The sequence below is a fragment of the Crinia signifera genome, chromosome 7 (genome assembly GCF_055691185.1).
Source record: "Crinia signifera chromosome 7, ASM5569118v1, whole genome shotgun sequence".
Taxonomy (NCBI): domain Eukaryota; kingdom Metazoa; phylum Chordata; class Amphibia; order Anura; family Myobatrachidae; genus Crinia; species Crinia signifera.
In genome coordinates this window covers 171,662,527-171,684,538 of record NC_139223.1, presented here as the reverse complement: position 1 = coordinate 171,684,538, position 22,012 = coordinate 171,662,527, and the positions used below count along the sequence as shown (strand labels likewise).

At 52.3% G+C, this 22,012-nt stretch overlaps 1 protein-coding gene across 1 annotated transcript in view; it reads left to right on the top strand.

The window, feature by feature from the left end:
* The window catches only part of LOC146020848 (aldehyde oxidase 1-like), a 98,304-nt gene that overhangs the window by 37,836 nt on the left and 38,456 nt on the right, over positions 1-22,012 (top strand). Inside the window, exons 9-14 of the mRNA XM_083154367.1 lie at positions 10,360-10,501; positions 12,041-12,133; positions 13,411-13,562; positions 14,228-14,321; positions 20,302-20,405; positions 20,812-20,996. Of these exons, the coding sequence (XP_083010493.1) occupies positions 10,360-10,501; positions 12,041-12,133; positions 13,411-13,562; positions 14,228-14,321; positions 20,302-20,405; positions 20,812-20,996 (770 nt within the window). The remainder of the gene's footprint in view (positions 1-10,359; positions 10,502-12,040; positions 12,134-13,410; positions 13,563-14,227; positions 14,322-20,301; positions 20,406-20,811; positions 20,997-22,012) is intronic.

The following is a 22,012-nucleotide window of genomic DNA, read 5'->3' as shown; positions in this document are numbered from 1 at the left end:
ACGCAGCTGATGATGATGATGATGAAGGTTTTACATATTTTGTGAGGCCAATATGTATAAATGTAAATAATGTATGTAAAACAGGACAGTATGTGAGCTGTACACTAACCAACTTGGTTTTGTATTTTTAATGATTGCAACTTGAAACCATTGGGCAGGTCTGCATGGAACCCATCACTGTCTGCAACTTATACACTTACTTCTGGGAAAGGAAATTATAATTTTCTCAGAACAATAATAAAAAAAAGAAGTTAGGCAGCTATTGCCTATAGTTTCCTTATCCCAGGGCTGCCTAGACATCAGATAGGCCTGGGTACTAGAGTGGGTTTGGCCACATGTGAAGGCGTGGCTATGCCCCACTCAAATGCATATGATTCCATATGAAGCCCCGAACAGGTTTCATCGGGTTAGTCCCACCTCCAGCCCCGCCCCTTTCTCAGTGCAGCTGACGTACCCTTTTCTTTCTAGCAGGCTGTCCTGTGGACAGCCCAAAAGTAAGCAACCCTGCAGTTAGGTGGCTGTTGCCTATTAGTTCCTTATGCCAGGGCTGCCTAGATAACCTATAGGCCCAGGTACTAGAGTGGGTGTGGCCACATGTGGAGGTGTGGCTATGCCCCACTCCAGTGCATATGATTCCCTATGAAAACCTGAACAGGGGCTGCTGCTTCACATTTCAAGCTGACCTTGGCCCCTCAAACAAGCTTGTGGCCGGGTAATCTACCCCAGCTCCACCCGCCTCTAGGTACCCCTGCCCCAACCTGGTTCTGCTGATTCTGGCAGTAATACCTCAGCCAGTTGAGGACTGTGCTGGCGATGTGTACTCAGATGAGAGAGAAGTGCTGACTATGTAAGATTTAGCAGAACATTGACCTTTCTTTTAATTACTTTTCTATATGATGAAACAAAAAGTACATTTAGGAACACCCAGTGTTGGATTTATTACTTTGCTTTATTATCACTGGGATAAACAGGGCGGTTCCCAATATGACTCAGTGTTCTAATCGTTATCTGCTCACACAATCTGAATTTAATGCGTTTGGAACAATCACCCGACAGTTAATTTTTTTTACTCAGATGTTTTTTTCATACTTAATGTAAAGAACCAATTTTGGAGCAATGCCGGATTCCAATGTACAGGAATATATAGTATGGACTCTGAAGTCTCAGCTGATGCACATTTGGGGGTAATTCAGCCCTGATCACACGGCTGCGGTTTTGCACAGCGGACGATTTCCAATAGACTGCGCATGGTTCGATGATGTTGACTATAAAATCCTGCTACTATTTCTATTTGCTGGCCGTACGCAATATGATTGACAGGAAGTATGTGCCTGGGGGTGGAAACTGCCCATTTAGTGGGGGGGGGGGGGCCTAAGAAAACGCAGGCGTGTCTGGGAAAACGCAGGCGTGCCTGAATGTTTTAGGGGAGGGTGTGTGATGTCCGCACCAGGCCAGATATGCCTGTATCCATCGCACTGCTGAGTAAGTCTGGCTACACTGAACCTCCGATGACTTGTGCCCAGTGTAAACATTAGCTACCCGCTAGTCCATACACCATTCGCAAACCATCACATAATTTCCAGAGTCCGTGCAAATGTGACTAAGTCTAAACCTTCCACAGCTGTGCGACAGAGATACACTGATGTCACAGACCCTCCCTTTAAACACCCGGGCACATCTGCATATTTCCTGACACTCCCAGAAAACGTTAGGTTACCACCCCCAAATGCTGGCTTTCAGTCATGCAAATAGTAGTAGTAGTATGTTATAAGGCGACATAAAGTGTCCACAGCGCCGTACATAGCAAACATAAAAACATATTACAAGGTGACGTACAGGGTGTGTTGATAAAATACAGCATAAATAGGGGTATAGCTGGTAGAACTAATATCAGCATCAGTTCTGAAGTAGGTGTGGAAATTGTTGAGGAGACTGAAGATGAAGTAGAGGAAGGGAAGAACAGGGCAGGAGCACTGGTGAGGTAAAGAGGTAGGGTGTGTACGTGAGGCAGGAGGACCCTACTCATAAGAGTTAACATACTAAAAGGAGGTGGGTGGACGAACGAAAAACAATAGGATAAGTAGGAACGGATGGAGGGGTAGGGTAGGCAGGATAGGAGGAGCAAAAAAGGTTAGGAGGAGAGGGATAGGCTAAATGGAAGAAGTGGGTGTTGAGGGAGCGCTTGAAGGAGGTAAGGGAATCAAAAAGCCTGATGGGTGGCGGGAGGTTGTTCCAGTGCAAGGGGGCAGCGCGAGAGAAATCTTGGACACGGGAGTGGGAGGAGGTGATTAGGTGAGAGGTCAATCGGCGGTCAGCGATGGAGCGAAGAGGACGGGAGGGAGTGTGGATAGAGATCAGTGAAGAGAGCAGGGCCGGTGCTAGGGTGTTCGGCGCCCCCCTGCAAACCAAAAATTTGCGCCCTCCCATACTTTGCAAAAAAGCAGCGTGTGACTAAGGGCCTTATTCAGATCTGAGCTCAGTACACATTTGTATGGAAAATGGGCAAAATCATGTGAACTGCAGGTGGAGCAGATGTAACCTGTGCAAAGAGAGTTAAATTTGGGTGAGGTGTGCTGAAACTGAAATCTAAATTGCAGTGTAAAAAATATAGGAACCAGTATTTACCTTGCACAGAAACAAAATAACTCACACAAATCTAACTCTCTCTATACATGTTACATCTGCCCCACTTGCAGTGCACATGGTTTTGCCCATTTTCTGAACAAATTTGTACTGAGCTCAGATCTGAATAAGGCCCTAAGACGGAAACTGAGAGTAAACGTTGTTTATTGCCCATAGTAGTAAAGCTTCTGCTCTTATACACATAATGTGACCGATAGCAACAGAGCTGTAACTAGAAATTTTGGTGCCCTGTGCCGCCACCACCCCCCCCCCCCCCACACACACACACACATAAAAAGGGTCATATTAAGGGCGTGCCTTCAAGTAGACGGGGCATGGTCACATAGTACAAATTCACATTATACCATAGTTGTGCCATTTATACACATTGCGCAGCTAAAGCTCCTTAGGCACACTGCACCAGGTAGAGCCCCTTAAACTCACTGCACCAGCTAGAGTCTCTTAAATTAACTGTGCCAGGTAGGAGTCCCTTGGACGTACTACGCCAGGTAGAGCCCAATGAACACACTGCGCCATGTAGAGCCCAATGAACACACTGCGCCACCCCAGCGCGCATTAATATGCCATTTCTCCACACCTCCCCAGCACACAAATATGCCATTCCTCTGCCCCACACCAGTGCACATTAATATGCCATTCCGCTGCCCCACCCCAGCCCACATTAATACACCATTCCTGTGCCCCAGCGCACATTAATACGCCATTCCTCCGCCCCAGCGCACATTAATACGCCATTCCTCCGCCCCAGCCCACATTAATACACCATTCCTCCGCCCCAGTCCACATTAATACACCATTCCTCCGCCCCAGCGCACATTAATACGCCATTCCTCCGCCCCAGCCCACATTAATACACCATTCCTCTGCCCCAGTCCACATTAATACACCATTCCTCCGCCCCAGCGCACATTAATACGCCATTCCTCTGCCCCACCCCAGCCCACATTAATACGCCATTCCTCCGCCCCAGCCCACATTAATACACCATTCCTCCGCCCCAGTGCACATTAATACGCCATTCCTCCGCCCCAGCCCACATTAATACACCATTCCTCCACCCCAGTCCACATTAATACACCATTCCTCCGCCCCAGCGCACATTAATACGCCATTCCTCCGCCCCAGCCCACATTAATACACCATTCCTCCACCCCAGTCCACATTAATACACCATTCCTCCGCCCCAGCGCACATTAATACGCCATTCCTCCGCCCCAGCGCACATTAATACACCATTCCTCCGCTCCAGTGCACATTAATACACCATTCCTCCGCCCCAGCCCACATTAATACACCATTCCTCCGCCCCAGCCCACATTAATACACCAATCCTCGGCCCCAACCCACATTAATACACCATTCCTCCGCCCCAGCCCACATTAATACACCATTCCTCCGCCCCAGCGCACATTAATACGCCATTCCTCCGCCCCACCCCAGCCCACATTAATACACCATTCCTCCGCCCCAGTGCACATTAATACGCCATTCCTCCGCCCCACCCCAGCGCACATTAATACGCCATTCCTCCGCCCCACCCCAGATTAATACACCATTCCTCCGCCCCAGTGCACATTAATACGCCATTCCTCCGCCCCACCCCAGCGCACATTAATACGCCATTCCTCCGCCCAACCTCAGTGCACATTAATACGCCATTCCTCCCAAGCACACATTAATACATAATTCCTCCACCCCTCCCAGCACACATTGCAGGTATACATATTTTCCCCAAGCACATATTGTTCAGATAAATTGTCTCCCCTCTCCTCCTCCTCTCCCTCCCCAGGGCAGATTGTTCGGTACATTTTATCTTCCCCCAGCACACATTATAGCCCCCAAACCCTTCAATGTTGAGCAGACTTTACCAGAAACTCCTCTATGTGGCTAGCAGTGCATCAGGCTGACTATCTTCTCCTGAGTCCTGGACGTCCTGGGCTCCTCCAGTGCACACAGACACATGTGCAGCCAGCAGCGTGTGACTGGTTTCCTGTGTCTCAGGACAGGAAGCAAAGTAGTACAGAGAGAGCCTGCCTGCAAAGAACAGAGCTCTGGTGCCCCCACTGATCTGAGGTCATCAAAACTGAAGGGGATCTAGACACACTTGATCCGAGGTGAGGGGGCGGTGCTCTTATCTGCGTGCAGCACGGAGGAGCAGCTTGGAGAAGGGCAGCAGCAGCCGGCCCGACAGCAGCACACAGCAGAGGATGCAGAGCAGTCACAGTCACAGCGCCTCTCTCGGTCGGCGCCTCCCTGCTTTGCATCCTCTGCTGAGCGGGCAGCGCCGGCTCTGGAAGAGAGGTAAGGAGCGGTGGAGGAGGAGAGAGCCTTGTAGGTGGTGGTGAGGAGTTTAAAGAGAACTCGGAAAGGAATGGGGAGCCAGTGAAGAGATAGACAGAGGGGGGAGGCAGAGGTAAAGCGGCGGGAGAGGAAGATGAGCCTAGCAGCAGCATTAAGAATGGATTGGAGAGGGACGAGGCGGGCGAGAGGTAGCTCGGAGAGAAGGATGTTGCAGTAGTCAATGCGGGAGATGACAAGAGAGTGAATGAGAATTTTGGTCGCGTCAGTGGATAGGAATGGACTGATGTGCGAGATGTTGCGCAGGTGAAAGCGGAAAGACTGTGAGGGGATAGCGAATAGCGAGGGACTGCAATTCGATCTATATGGTATTTTTTGGCGCTATTTGGACTCGCACATAGGCACTATTATCCATACGCATGCCCAGTTTTTGATAATCAAACAGATAGCAAATTCGCGAAACAATGATCAACTCTGAAGCGGCCATATCTCTGCTCCGTAACTGCACTTACTATATAGAGTAACCACAGAGTATTTCATAGTGACTATAGAGTATCCTGGAATTAGCACATGGTCCAAACCTGTTGAAAAGGCCTATAAAAAAATTAAAGTACGCTAACCATTCTAAGAGAGAGCGATAAAGTGGAGAATTTGCCAATGCAACCAATAAGCGTCTGACTATCCTGTATCTGGCAAAAGGGGGTAGTCAGTCTGTGGTGATATTTCCCGAGAGGGGAAATATCGACTCTCGCGTATTCAATTATGTCTTTAACGTCAGCAATGCTGCCGTTACCGAAAGCATCGAAGGCTGTCAGAACCAACTTTTTTTTTCTTTTTGAAAGTCTGATCTGTTTTGTCAAATTCACGGCTGTTTTCTGACAATTTGCAGTCTTTCTCACGGTTTCAGGGTGGGAATTCAATCCGGGAAAACGGGCGCGGATTGTCGAAAAACCGTCTGTGAATTCGACAATTCGCCGCCATTTCCGTCAAAACAGATCTGACTTCTGAAAAAAAAAAATTCGCATCTGACATCCTTCAATTCTGTTGTTAATGGCAGCATTGAATAGGTAAGTGCAGATATTTCTCCTGTCAGGAAATAACGGCGCAGATTGAATAGACTTTCCAACACTCGACTGGTTCTTATCTGCCGTCAAATTCTATCTCTTATATATTTAGCCAGATCTGTCACTCAACCCCTGTGGAGAACGTTCCTGTGTAAGACAGTTTCACTTTCATGTGTCTGACGTTCCACCCCCTTGACATCACCTCCCCCCGCCCAGGGCTACAGTACACGCCCACCATCCACCATTACTCCACAGCCACCATCCACCATTACTCCTGCACATCCCTACCCTCTGCCAGGACCCCCGCGACCCCCCTTCCGCGATTCGCGGGACCCCCCGCGACCCCCCCCCGCGATTTGCGGGACCCCCCGCGACCCCCCCTCCCGCGATTCGCGGGACCCCCCGCGACTCCCGCGAATCGCGGGACCCCCGCGCCCCCCCTCCCGCGAATCGCGGGACCCCCGCGACCCCCCTCCCGCGATTCGCGGGACCCCCGCGACCCCCCCTCCCGCCATTCGCGGGACCCCCGCGACCCCCCCTCCCGCCATTCGCGGGACCCCCCGCGACCCCCCCTCCCGCCATTCGCGGGACCCCCGCGACCCCCCCTCCCGCCATTCGCGGGACCCCGCACCCCCCCTCCCGCGATTCGCGGGACCCCCGCTTTCCACCCTCCCGCGAGTCGCGGGACCCCCGCGACCCCCCCTCCCGTGATTCGCGGGACCACCGCGAACCCCCCCTCCCGCGATTCGCGGGACCCCCGCGAGCCCCCTCCCGCGATTCGTGGGACCCCCGCGACCACCCCGGTATCCGGACTATTGTTAGACAGCACTTACATCGACAGCCATTACATCGACACCATTAGTTCGACAGCTCAATAGGTCAACATGGTTTTAGGTCGACATACCATTAGGTCGACATGTCATTATGTCGACAGCTCATTAGGTCGACAGCTCATTAGGTCGACATGTTTTTAGGTCGACACTGCCATTAGGTCGACAGTGTCTATTTCGACAGTCAAAAGGTCGACATGGGTTTTTTCACTGTTTATTGAGCCGACATGTGCCGACAGGCGGTATTTCATGCCCTAATATCCACTAGGGCGTGGTGGGAGAATAAAATAGTGTGCCGAGCGCAGCGAGGCACCGTGCCCGAAGCATAGCGAGCGGCTGCGGTACACTTCAAACTGTGTCCATGTCGACATTTCGGCCAAAAGAACAGTGAAAAAACCCATGTCGACCTTTTGACTGGCGACATAGACTCTGTCGACCTAATGGCAGTGTCGACCTAAAAACATGTCGACCTAATGAGCTGTCGACCTAATGAGCTGTCGACCTAATGAGCTGTCGACCTAATGAGCTGTCGACATAATGACATGTCGACCTAATGGTATGTCGACCTAAAACCATGTCGACCTATTGAGCTGTCGAACTAATGGTGTCGATGTAATGGCTGTCGATGTAAGTGCTGTCTAATATCCGTCCCAGACCCGACCACCCCCTCCCGCGATTCGCTGGACCTCCGCGACCACCCCCTCCCGCGAAACGCGGGACCCCCGCGACCCTCCCGCAAATCGCGGGACCCCAGCGACCCCTCCCGCGAGCCCCCTCCCGCGATTCGCAGGACCCCTGCATCCTCCCCTCCCGCGATTCGCCGGACCCCTGCGACCCCCCCTCCCGGCATTAAAAGGGCCCCCCGCGACCCCCCCTCCCGCGATTCACGGCACACCCCCCCCTACTGTGATTTGCGACCCCCCTCCCGCAATTCGCGCCGCCCCCTCCCGCGTTTCACGGAACCCCCCGTAGCGCCCCCCTCCCGCGATTTGCGGGCCCCCTCGGCACTTCTCGCGATTTGCGACCGCCCCCTAATTCACACATTCGGGGACCCCACCTCCCGCGATTCATGCCCCCCTCACGCAATTCACGGCACCCCCCACACCCCCCTTCCTGCGATTCGCAACCCCCCACGACCCCCCCTCCCGCGATTTACGAAACCCCCCGTAGCGCCCCCCTCCCGCGATTCACGGCACACCCCATACCCCCCTTCCTGCGATTCGGAACCCCCCACGACCCCCCCTCCCGCGATTCATGCCCCCTCCCGCGATTCACGGACCCCCGCACCACCCCCCTGCGCCCACCCTCCCTTGATTCACGCCCCCCTCATGCAATTCACGGCAACCCCCCACACCCCCCCTCCTGCGATTCGCAGCCCCCCCACGACCACCCCCTCCTGCGATTCATGACCCCTCCCGTGATTCACGGACCCCCGCACCACCCCCCCTTGACTCACGGCACCCCACGCGCCCCTCCCGCAATTCACGGACCTCCGCAACCCCCCCTCCCGCAATTCACTAACCCCGACAACCCCCCTCCCGCAATTTGCGGACCCCCCTTCCCACGATTCAAGCCCCCCCGCGCCCCTGTCCACGATTTGCGGACCCCCGCCCCCTCCCGCTAACCGCGGATCCCCACACACCACCCCCGCTCCCGCAATTTGCAGACCCCCCAGACCCCCTTCCGGCAATTCCACCCCCCAGCGGACCACCGCGGCCCCCGCTCCCGCATTTCACGTACCCCCGTGACAATGGGGGATCCTGTACCACCACAAGCAGGTACCGCCCCTAGGTGGGAAATCCGGCCCTGGCTGCCGCACTGCAGGTTTCCCCACTGCCCTCTGCACCAGCGCCACAACTTTTATCAATGTCTTGCCCACATACCACTATTATACAGCCTCCTGCTCTCATGCACGCTCACTCCCTCCCAGTGGGAGGAGACACTCACCCACTGCCGGGAGCTGCATACTGTCCCCCACCCTCCTCCTGTTCTAGGGATGCCCATCGACCATCAATGATTTTCAAATAATCGATGGTTTATGGCCGATGTTGAATACTTTTGCCATCAATGTGGGAGGACACTGCCCTGCCTCCTGTTCTCCTGCCCCGTAACTTCCGCCAGTGGAGACCCGCTCACCCTGTGTTGCCCACATTCCCCTATCATGCTTTACCGCCCAGCCTCCTGCTCTCATGCACCCTAACTCCCACCCAGTCGGAGGAGACACTGACTCCTGTATTTCTGTGCTGCCACGCTGGACCCTCACCCACTGGCAGAAGCTGCACAGTGTCCACCACCCTCTTTAGTCCCCCGTATGCCCACACACCCCTATCACTACCCAGCTTCCTGCTCTCCTGAACCGTAACTTCCACCACTGGGTAATCGCTGACGCTGTGTTGCCCACATACCCCTATCATGCCTCATATCCCAGCCTCCTGTTATCATGCACCCTAACTCCCACCCAGTAGGAGGAGACGCTGACTCAGGGCCACCGTCCTGTACTACTGTGCTGCCACGCTGGACCCTCACCCACTGGCAGAAGCTGCACAGTGTCCACCACCCTCTTTAGTCCCCCGTATGCTCACACACCCCTATCACTACCCAGCTTCCTGCTCTCCTGAACCGTAACTTCCACCACTGGGTAATCGCTGACGCTGTGTTGCCCACATACCCCTATCATGCCTCATATCCCAGCCTCCTGCTCTCATGCACCCTAACTCCCACCCAGTAGGAGGAGACACTGACTCAGGGCCACCGTCCGGTACTCCTGTGCTGCCACGCTGGACCCTCACCCACTGGCAGAAGCTGCAATACAGGGCATCTTTCATACAATTCTAACCATATTTCTCACAATACAAATGTTCACAAATTAAGGGGCGTAGCCCCTTACGCCGGTGTGAAGAGCGCCCGTAGGGCGCGATGAATCACCTAGTGTTTCTATAATAGCACACGAGGACATGCACTGACACTAGAGGGAGGAAGCTTCAGGGGAAATCTGAGGAAGAATTACTTCACAGAAAGAGTAGTAGATAAGTGGAATAGCCTACCATCAGAGGTGGTAGACGCAAATACAGTAGTACAATGTAAACATGCTTGGGATAAGCATATTGATATCCTTACAAAAAAATAAGGCTCAAATATGGTTTGATGTAACATGTTTAAAGGGGCAGACCAGATATCTGCCGTCACATTCTACGAAAACGGACGTTATATTGGGACGAATATTTCTCTATTGTGTGTTGTATCTGAAAACCGAATATCATAAGAACAGCTGCTGTGCTTCAAAGCTGGCCAAGAACTGAACCTATTAAACTGGTCCGAACACGCAGTCTGTAATGATAGTTACACATGTCCCTGAATAAGAACATGATGTCTGTAATTTATATGTGTGAGAAATGCCTAGGGATGGGAGAGGGACACCTAGTCCTAAATTCATTATCTATCATGTATATTGTCTTTGATGTGTGATCTTGCTCTAATCTCAGCTGTGACCACTAACTGTCACCTTTTATTTCATACGCATTCAGCTGATGCACAACAATCCAAAGAAAATGATCCGGTATAATGGGGAGAGGGTTACCTGGTACTCTCCATCCACACTCGAAGAACTGCTGGAGCTGAAGAGCAAGTTTCCCAAAGCCCCACTTGTCGTAGGGAACACCACTGTGGGTGAGCAGAAAGTAGGCCGCTAAACAGCCCTCATTGTGTTACGGTAATGGCGAAACGCGTCAGCTGTCTGTAGTATGAAGGGACCATGCATTGATACAGGCCCATGTTTACAAGTGTAGCCCCAGAGTAGGGATGGCAATCGACGATTTGAAATCATTGATGGTTCATGGCCGATGTTGAATACTTTTGCCATCGATGGGTGAGAACCAGATGGTTTCCCTCCATCAATGGAATAGCAAAAGGATATTTTGCTTCTTTTTTTCCCCCAAAGTGCCGGGACATGAGCATAGCTCCGCCCCCGACACCTGCGAAGCCCCACCCCCAGTGTTTTGATTGGCCCACAGGCATGACCATTGATATGTAAAAATATCGATGGTCATCCATTGCATAGTTAAGCACTATCGATGGCCAGTTGCAGAATTGTCATTGATGGCAATGGCAACGATGGCCATCCCTACCCCTACAAGTCCCATCATGCTTTGCTACAGTTTTGCTAGTAGGTAATTCTAAAACTATGGCAAGGCATGCTGGGATTTGTAGTTTTTCAACAGCTGGAGGGCCTCAGTTTGGACATGCCTGTATTAAAGCATCATTGGTTACAGACTTATTATGCAGTGAGCCTCTTGGGCTGTCACTCGGTTCTCATGTTTCATTGGGTGTGGTATGACGTACCGACAGTCGGGATTCCGACGGCCGTATGCCAACACCGGAATCCCAACTGCCGGTACTCCAACAGGAAGGGGGGGGCGAGCCCGGGCTCTGTCGATGGCTGCGCTTGTCACAGGTTCTGTGGGGTCGTGGACCCACCACAAGGGAGAATAGCCCCTGTCAGTCAGAATCCCGACTGTCGGACATTTGAATAGTCGGGATTCCGATGTCTGTATACTAATCGTCTGAATCCCGGCGGTCGGGACAGTTTCCGACATCCGTTTCATCCATAGTCCCCAAATACTACAATAAAACCCAGTAGGTACCAAGGGGCCCTTTTATCAAACCATATTTGCGGCTAAATCCCCGAAAACACCAGTTTTCGGGGGTTAGCCGCAAATATTAAGTATCCCCCAAATGTATCACAGGGGACCGCAGCAGGAATCTCCGATCCCTGCTGCGATCCCCCCCTGCAGCGCCACCGGCTGCATCCCCCATAGGTTTCTATGGGGGATGCGAAGCTGCCCGATGTATCAACATCGGGCAGCCCGGCATCGCACCCCTGGGCTATCGCCATTCTGATATGGCGATAGCCCATTGTAGCCTATGGCTACACATCACACTGCCCGAGCAGGGCAGTGTGGTCGCGGGGGTCAGCGCATAACCGCGCATGCGCAGACCCCTCGGCTTCCGGCTCAGGGCTTCGCAGGGACGGGCTCCTTTTGGAGCCCTGTCCCTGCGTCCCCATAATGATACATCCCGGCGGTATTAAAAGCAACCGCAATGCGATGCCCGGCGATGTCACCGCGCCGGCATCGCACATTAATTATAAATGCGGCCCCTAGTCTCCCATCAGTACATACCAATGACAGATCTATCTGTTTGTTTCAGGTGTTCAGATGAAGTTTGAAGGTGTCACGTACCCTGTTCTCATCTCTCCTGTCCGAATCAAAGATTTGTATGCTGTGTCTTCTAATGACAAAGGTAATATCTGCTTTATTATGTGCACAAGCTTGCCCAAAACCAACCCAGTCTTCTGGTAATCCATCGTTATTCTTCTAACATTCATATATGACATTTCCTCCCCTTCCACACCGCTATTTGCACCATCAGACAGCCGTACTAGTGGCGTAACAAAGGCACTGCAGCCCAAGCGGTGGCTTGGGGGGAGCCGGCACTGTGGGGTCTCTGTAGATTCCAATGGGCCTGGCAGTCTGAATGGAACCTGCTAAAAATGTCCCTCCAGAAATGGCCGCTGCCTTGGAGGAGACAGATGCGAAAGGTCCTACTGGGTAGTGTATATCGCTACCCAGAAGTTACAGATGAGCATGTGACACGTTGTCATGTGACACGTTGGCAATGGGCCTGTAACTCCCTGGCATCAAGCATGTATTTCACTTGTAACCAGCAAAAAAAAACATTGGCACTGAATAAGAAACCCCTGTCTAAGAGTATGAAACCCGTAGCAACAAGCCTTAAACACCTGGCAACAAGGATTTAGGTAAAAAAAATATATAATAAATGTATGGGTCACAGGGGGGGGGGGGGGGGGCAACAGAATATTTTTTTGACAAGGGGGCGCAAAATTTCTAGTTACCCCACTGAGGAGAGGTAGAAGTAAGGGCCCCCATACATTTGACCTGATTTCCCCGGCAGCTCCCCGGGAAGGGGACACATGATTAGGAACTTGATTTATCATATATAAGGGTGCCCATAGACTAGTAAGATTTATCTTCAGATCTGGCTGGTTGGAACAAAAACCTGGTTATGGATGAGTGACAGTTTGGCAGTTTTCCAGCATTTCCAAGCAAATGGTAAACTGTCATTTGCTCTCATCCATAACCATATTTTTGTTCCGACCAGACAGATCTGCAGATAAATCTGCGTGTGTATGGCCACCTTAACTCCCGGGGAGCTGCAGGTGGAGGAAGCAGGGGGGCGGCTGACATGAAGATGGTGGGTGGGGGACAGTGGTAAACCGGTGAAGGTAACGGAGAGCCGGGCAGGGGGAGCAGCGAGCTGTCAGTCACAGTGCTGCAAGGAAAAAAAAAAAGCCCATACAAATAAATGGGCAGCCAGTGATTGGCTGAGCGCTCTATCATCCAATCAGCAATTGGCTGAGAGAGCACTCAGCGATCATTGACTGCCCATTCATTTGTATTGGCTTTTTTGTATTGGTTCGATGAAATCGGGGAGATCGCTACACTCTTCGTGGAGTCGGGGAGGGTGATGCCTTTTTGAAATGACTGCTTTCTTTTTAGGAATCACGATTGGTGGAGCAGTTAGTTTGGCGCAGGTGAAACAGATCCTGTCGGAGAACGTCTCTAACTTACCAGAGGATAAAAGAAACATATTTCGGGCTTTACTGCAGCAGCTGAGCACACTGGCGGGAGAGCAGATCAGAAGTATGGCGGTATGTACATGCTCAGAAACCCCCCCTGTGTGCGCTAGTGCCATATTCACTGCAGAACATTGGGCCCCATTCCTGCAAATATAGTAAAAATGGCGGGGAAAGGGGTGAACTCCTAGGTCTGCTTGTTAATGAGAGAGAGAATTTAGATCTAATGATGAGGCCTACACACGGGGCGATGGGAGCTTTGTGCTGAGCGATCTGTTACTGCCCCTGTTCTCAATAGCGAGAACACGGGTGATAACTAGATTTATACTGCGCCGGAGGCCCTACACAGGGCGATTTGTGCTTCATTTCTAAGTGATTAAAATCTCTTTGAAAATTGCCAAAAATGTGCGTATTCCACATAAGGTAATTTTTTATGAGGTGGCGGGGCTAGATCTCACTTATTAATATTGTAGATTTGCTGATGATATTTATGAGGGAGGGATATGATTTTAAACGAAGGAATTGATGGGGTCACCCCCAAGGAGTGATTTTTTTTTTAATGTCTACATTTATGCAGTGTGTTGGGGGAGGGGGTCCGACGTTGCGTGCTACTTTTTCATCATTCTACGTATCTTCATTGAGCGGACCTATTACTCTGTGCTGGCACCAATGTAGGGTATACAGTATATGTCTGCAGCATTGTCTTCTACAGCAGCTAACGCTTTCCTCTGTCATATTAGTCTCTAGGAGGACACGTCATCAGCAAGGCAGCCATCAGTGACCTGAATCCAGTGCTTGCAGCCGGCGGGTCCATGTTGAACTTGGCTTCCAAAGGTAACTGCTGTGATGACCAGTGTAATGGTCTAATCCATGGTCTCTGGGTGCTAACCTCTTCCACCCACATGCTACGGCTGTGTCCCACTGCTGTGATGACCGGTGTAATGGTGTAATCCACTGTCTCTGGGTGCTGACCTCTCCCACCCGCATGCTATGGCTGTCCCACTGCTGTGATGACCGGTGTAATGGTCTAATCTATGGTCTCTGGGTGCTGACCTCTCCCACCCGCATGCTACGGCTGTGTCCCACTGCTGTGATGACCGGTGTAATGGTGTAATCCACTGTCTCTGGGTGCTGACCTCTCCCACCCGCATGCTATGGCTGTCCCACTGCTGTGATGACCGGTGTAATGGTCTAATCTATGGTCTCTGGGTGCTGACCTCTCCCACCCGCATGCTACGGCTGTGTCCCACTGCTGTGATGACTGGTGTAATGGTCTAATCCATGGTCTCTGGGTGCTGACCTCTCCCACCTGCATGCTATGGCTGTGTCCCACGGCTGTGATGACTGGTGTAATGGTCTAATCCATGGTCTCTGGGTGCTGACCTCTCCCACCCGCATGCTACGGCTGTGTCCCACTGCTGTGATGACTGGTGTAATGGTCTAATCCATGGTCTCTGGGTGCTGACCTCTCCCACCCGCATGCTACGGCTGTGTCCCACTGCTGTGATGACTGGTGTAATGGTCTAATCCATGGTCTCTGGGTGCTGACCTCACCCACCAGCATGCTACGGCTGTGTCCCACTGCTGTGATGACTGGTGTAATGGTCTAATCTATGGTCTCTGGGTGCTGACCTCTCCCACCTGCATACTACGGCTGTGTCCCACTGCTGTGATGACCGGTGTAATGGTCTAATCCATGGTCTCTGGGTGCTGACCTCTCCCACCTGCATACTACGGCTGTGTCCCACTGCTGTGATGACTGGTGTAATGGTCTAATCTATGGTCTCTGGGTGCTGACCTCACCCACCAGCATGCTACGGCTGTGTCCCACTGCTGTGATGACTGGTGTAATGGTCTAATCTATGGTCTCTGGGTGCTGACCTCTCCCACCTGCATACTACGGCTGTGTCCCACTGCTGTGATGACCGGTGTAATGGTCTAATCCATGGTCTCTGGGTGCTGACCTCTCCCACCTGCATGCTACGGCTGTGTCCCACTGCTGTGATGACCGGTGTAATGGTCTAATCTATGGTCTCTGGGTGCTGACCTCTCCCACCCGCATGCTACGGCTGTGTCCCACTGCTGTGATGACCGGTGTAATGGTCTAATCCATCCTCTCTGGGTGCTAACCTCTCCCACCTGCATGCTACGGCTGTGTCCCACTGCTGTGATGACCGGTGTAATGGTCTAATCTATGGTCTCTGGGTGCTGACCTCTCCCACCCGCATGCTACGGCTGTGTCCCACTGCTGTGATGACCGGTGTAATGGTCTGATCTATGGTCTCTGGGTGCTGACCTCTCCCACCCGCATGCTACGGCTGTGTCCCACTGCTGTGATGACCGGTGTAATGGTCTAATCCATGGTCTCTGGGTGCTGACCTCTCCCACCCGCATGCTATGGCTGTGTCCCACTGCTGTGATGACTGGTGTAATGGTCTAATCTATCGTCTCTGGGTGCTGACCTCTCCCACCCGCATGCTACGGCTGTGTCCCACTGCTGTGATGACCGGTGTAATGGTCTAATCCATGGTCTCTGGGTGCTGACCTCTCCCACCCGCATGCTACGGCTGTGTCCCACTGCTGTGATGACCGGTGTAATGGTCTAATCTATGGTCTCTGGGTGCTGACCTCTCCCACCCGCATGCTACGGCTGTGTCCCACTGCTGTGATGACCGGTGTAATGGTCTAATCTATGGTCTCTGGGTGCTGACCTCTCCCACCCGCATGCTACGGCTGTGTCCCACTGCTGTGATGACCGGTGTAATGGTCTAATCTATGGTCTCTGGGTGCTGACCTCTCCCACCCGCATGCTACGGCTGTGTCCCACTGCTGTGATGACCGGTGTAATGGTCTAATCTATGGTCTCTGGGTGCTGACCTCTCCCACCCGCATGCTACGGCTGTGTCCCACTGCTGTGATGACCGGTGTAATGGTCTGATCTATGGTCTCTGGGTGCTGACCTCTCCCACCCGCATGCTACGGCTGTGTCCCACTGCTGTGATGACCGGTGTAATGGTCTAATCCATGGTCTCTGGGTGCTGACCTCTCCCACCCGCATGCTATGGCTGTGTCCCACTGCTGTGATGACTGGTGTAATGGTCTAATCTATCGTCTCTGGGTGCTGACCTCTCCCACCCGCATGCTACGGCTGTGTCCCACTGCTGTGATGACCGGTGTAATGGTCTAATCCATGGTCTCTGGGTGCTGACCTCTCCCACCCGCATGCTACGGCTGTGTCCCACTGCTGTGATGACCGGTGTAATGGTCTAATCTATGGTCTCTGGGTGCTGACCTCTCCCACCCGCATGCTACGGCTGTGTCCCACTGCTGTGATGACCGGTGTAATGGTCTAATCTATGGTCTCTGGGTGCTGACCTCTCCCACCCGCATGCTACGGCTGTGTCCCACTGCTGTGATGACCGGTGTAATGGTCTAATCTATGGTCTCTGGGTGCTGACCTCTCCCACCCGCATGCTACGGCTGTGTCCCACTGCTGTGATGACCGGTGTAATGGTCTAATCTATGGTCTCTGGGTGCTGACCTCTCCCACCCGCATGCTACGGCTGTGTCCCACTGCTGTGATGACCGGTGTAATGGTCTAATCTATGGTCTCTGGGTGCTGACCTCTCCCACCCGCATGCTACGGCTGTGTCCCACTGCTGTGATGACCGGTGTAATGGTCTAATCTATGGTCTCTGGGTGCTGACCTCTCCCACCTGCATGCTATGGCTGTGTCCCACGGCTGTGATGACTGGTGTAATGGTCTATTCTATCGTCTCTGGGTGCTGACCTCTCCCACCCGCATGCTACGCCTGTGTCCCACTGCTGTGATGACCGGTGTAATGGTCTAATCCATGGTCTCTGGGTGCTGACCTCTCCCACCCGCATGCTACGGCTGTGTCCCACTGCTGTGATGACCGGTGTAATGGTCTAATCCATGGTCTCTGGGTGCTGACCTCTCCCACCCGCATGCTATGGCTGTGTCCCACTGCTGTGATGACTGGTGTAATGGTCTAATCTATCGTCTCTGGGTGCTGACCTCTCCCACCCGCATGCTACGGCTGTGTCCCACTGCTGTGATGACCGGTGTAATGGTCTAATCCATGGTCTCTGGGTGCTGACCTCTCCCACCCGCATGCTATGGCTGTGTCCCACTGCTGTGATGACTGGTGTAATGGTCTAATCTATCGTCTCTGGGTGCTAACCTCTCCCACCCGCATGTTACGGCTGTGATGACCGGTGTGATTGTGTAATCCATCCTCTCTGGGTGCTGACCTCTCCCACCTGCATGCTATGGCTGTGATGACCGGTGTGATTGTGTAATCCATCCTCTCTGGGTGCTGACCTCTCCCACCTGCATGCTATGGCTGTGATGACCGATGTGATTGTGTAATCCATCCTCTCTGGGTGCTGACCTCTCCCACCTGCATGCTATGGCTGTGATGACCGGTGTGATTGTGTAATCCATCCTCTCTGGGTGCTGACCTCTCCCACCCACATGTTACGGCTGTGATGAAAGGTGTGATTGTGTAATCCATGGTCTCTGGTTGCTTACACACCCGCATGCTACAGCTGTGTCCCAGAGGTCTAGACGGCAGGGCACCAAATTTTTAGCCGCCCCCTGGCCCCCGGAGGGAGAGAGAGGACCCTTTTGGATTTTTAAAATAGGAGGGAGATCAAGAGGGAAAGAGAGTTACCGCTTCGCCTTCCACTGTTCCAGAACACCGCACTCCTCTTTCGCAGCAGCCACCGGCAGGCAGAGAGAGGGCTGAGACACCTGGGAGGCGGCAATAGCAGCGGTGGCGGGCACCGGTAGCCCAGACACCGTGCTCCTCCTCTGCAGCAGCAGTCATCGGAGGGCAGGGAGAGTGCTGAAATATCCGGGCGGCAAAAGCGGGCACCGACACTCCGGACTCCGCGCTCTTCCACCTCCGCAGCAGCCATAGGTGGGCAGGGAAACGGCTGAGATATCTGGGTGGCGGCAGCAGCGGCGACGGCAATAGCGGTGGTAGCGGGAGCTAGGAGCCGGGTAACACACCCTAACAGGGCTGAGGGAGAGTGCTGCAGCCCATAGTGCACCCAGGCGGACACTCAGTGAGCTCTGCATATCCCGGAGTTCCCGGCAGCACTGAGACCCCAGGAGCAAGCAGCACTGCAGCCCGCTGACGCCGAGGTGCGGGATGCTGCTTCTGTGGGATGAAAGCTGACAGGTGGGATGCTGCTTCTGTGGGATGACAGCTGACAGGTGGGATGCTGCTTCTGTGGGATGAAAGCTGACAGGTGGGATGCTGCTTCTGTGGGATGACAGCTGACAGGTGGGATGCTGCTTCTGTGGGATGATAGGCCGTGCAGCGCTCCGTGCACCTGCACAGCTCACCCCCCGTAAAACCAACCCTGCTGGCTGCCGCCCTTAAAATGTGCCGTCCCTAGGCCCGTGCCTCACCAAATCCGGCCCTGCTAGACGGTCCAGAGCACACCCATACAGGCAGAAGTCCTCTAGAACCTGCAGGTCCCAACAATTGAAAAGTCTTTGTTCTTTTTATCACTTGCATTTATTGCTGTTTCACCATATAATAACACTGAAAAACAGTCGTCCAATCACATACGCAGGACAGCAGTAACGCGTTTCAAGGGCGCACTGCCCACTTCCTCAGATGGTTTGGGAACTAAGTAAACTCTCAGTCAGGCTCTGTGGTGGCAGATGCATCACAGCGGCTACGGCACCAAGGTGCTGGCTCCTGCTAAGTGATAGGAGCAGGATGCTGCTCTGTAACATTATGTGCAGCAACCATCTCCTGTCAAACAAGGCTCCCATCACTTCAAACAAGGCAGCTTGCATCTCCCGAATCCCTGGAGTAATGGAAACGGGTTCACCCGTGATGCTTGGCCACACCTCATCCTACAAAGCCATGCCTCAATCCCCACGAAGCCACACCCCTTTTTTGCAACATGCCTAAAGCACACGTATGGACTACACTAGCCTTACCAGGTGTCAGAGGTGTAAGTGACGTCACTCGGTGGCGGTTTCATCCATAATCAGTGCACTACTGTGTGCCTGCAATATTAGGGGTCAATCTGATGATTTCCCCAATACTGCTGCGGTTGTGCCCCCAAATGCATGCTGGGTAAAACCATTATTTTTACTGTATTTGTAATATTACTCTATGAAGAATGACTGAGATAGGCATGTATTGGGTTAAACATCTCAGGCTGTGATGACCTGGGTGAAGCATGTGACTCGGCATCCAATAAGGATGCAGGGATGGCTGAGTTAGCTGAGGATTTGAGGTTCAGAAAGTCATCTCTCCCTCTTTTTCCTCAGTTTCCCGCCCTCCCTCCTCTAATTTTAGGTTGGCGGGTGTTTCTTTGCGTTGTTCGGCGGAAAGAACCTCAGGTTAATTGATTTAAGGTCTTCGTTAAAGGATGATCTTTGTGTATATTTGTTTTCGGTGCGCTCACCTTCGTTGACTATAGGCCTTTGCTGGATCACCCGGTCGGGGACAGCGATACCACCCGGACTGGTGCAGTCAATGCAGAAGGCTGAGCGGATACCGCTTGTTGTTAGGATATTTGTTGATTAGGTAGAATAGTTATGGGTGGAGCTTAAATAATTAGCTGTTCTTTTTTGATTAATTACATTAATCAATAAATTCATTTAAAGTTGTTTAATAAATACAGATAATTTCTGCCAAACCTAGGTCTGAGTCGTTATTTCATGTTTACGTTAAGTGTATATTATATAGGCAACCGCAATGTCACACATCAGTTGCTAGGATGTTTATAAAGTATGTTCTGTTTCCTTGTCTGACTGCAGGCGGATCTCGCACTATCCCACTGAACGAGGACTTCTTCTCTGGTGCATCCGCTCCGAAGTCAGACGAAGTCTTGATCAGTGTTTTTATCCGGTACTCTGAGAAGGTTGGTCCTATATACGATGTTCCTCTGGGATTTTTTATATACTGTATGTAGCCAGCTTATAAATGTAAGTTTGATGCTGATAGGGTGATTGACGCCCTGCAGGTGTTTGGGGGCCTCCTTCTCCCCACGTCCTTCACAGCGCCAAGTGAGTCCTGGCTTACTAAGTGCTGCGAGCAGGGGGCTATTGTAGCATTGTAGCCTGAACAATAATGCACAGTAGTAATAATAGGTAGAACCATACCAATATCCGTATGCAAAGGACAACAGCACTTTAAATATAGTATTTATTTTCTATGTTGAGTTGCAGTACTATATTGCAGTAGCAGGAGATAATGTATAGCAAGTGTACAGATACGGTGATACCAGTATATACAGATATTACATTGCCTTCTTGTTTGTTGTCCAGGGGGAGCTGGTGTCGGCATTCCGACAGGCCCAGAGGCAGGAAAATGCTTTCGCCATTGTCAATGCTGGAATGAAAGTGCAGTTTAAGGATGGAACCAATGTGGTTAAGGAAATGGGCATTTTCTATGGCGGCATCGGTCATACCACCATGTATGCAAAGAACACCTGCCAGGCCCTTATAGGGAGGTAGGAAAACAATACATATATGATTACAATGGCTTTGTCATTCCTGCGTTAGGTTTTTGGAGCGTTTTTCTTCCACAAGGCGCATTGTAGCTGTTAGTTTGCTTATTTTAGGAGCCAGAGTTAAAATGAGAATGGGGCTGATTCACAAATTATCATAGTGGAGCTAATTTTTGGATCCTTGCGATCAGTGCACACTGTGCAAGCCTGAGCAAAATATCGCAGCCCTGCGATTAACTGCAAATCCATTGAATGATTCCCCAGTGTGCGCAGTCTGTGCGTAGCCCAGGACTTTCTCAGCAGCTGCGATAGAATCAGGCTGATCGGGGGCAGAGCTGATGTTACATGACTTCCCCTCACACACCTGGCCACGCCTGCGTATTCCCTGACACTCCCAGATAACAGCCGCTCACCATGTAATGATTCCCCAGTGTGTGCAGTCTGTGTGTAGCCCAGGACTTACTCAGAGGCTGTGATAGAATCAGGCTGATCGGGGGCGGAGCTGATGTCACATGACTTCCCCTCACACACCTGGCCACACCTGCGTATTACCTGACACTCCCAGATAACAGCTACTCCCTATGTAATGATTCCCCAGTGTGTGCAGCCCAGGACTCAGTGGCGTAACTATATAATTTGCGCCCCCCGCCAAAAAAATTTCGGCGCCCCCCCCTCCCCATACCCATACCTGACAGAGCCGCATCCAGTCTCCCTCAGCTCTGCTGCGCTGCTCCAGTCTCCGCTGCGCTGCTGCCCGGCCGCATCTGTGGTCACTGTCCCATCACTCGCTCCCGGCGCCGGCTCCTGCTGATAATGAAAAGTGACTCTTAGAAAATGGCTGCCAAAACTGTCTGCAATACGGGGGCAGCCATTTTCTAAGTGTCACTTTTCATTATCAGCAGGAGCCGGCGCCGGGAGCGAGTGACAGGACAGTGACCGAAGATGCGGCCGGGCAGCAGCGCAGCGGGTAACTATAGCACCGCAGCCCCCCCGGCGCCCATAGTTACTCTGCGCCTCCC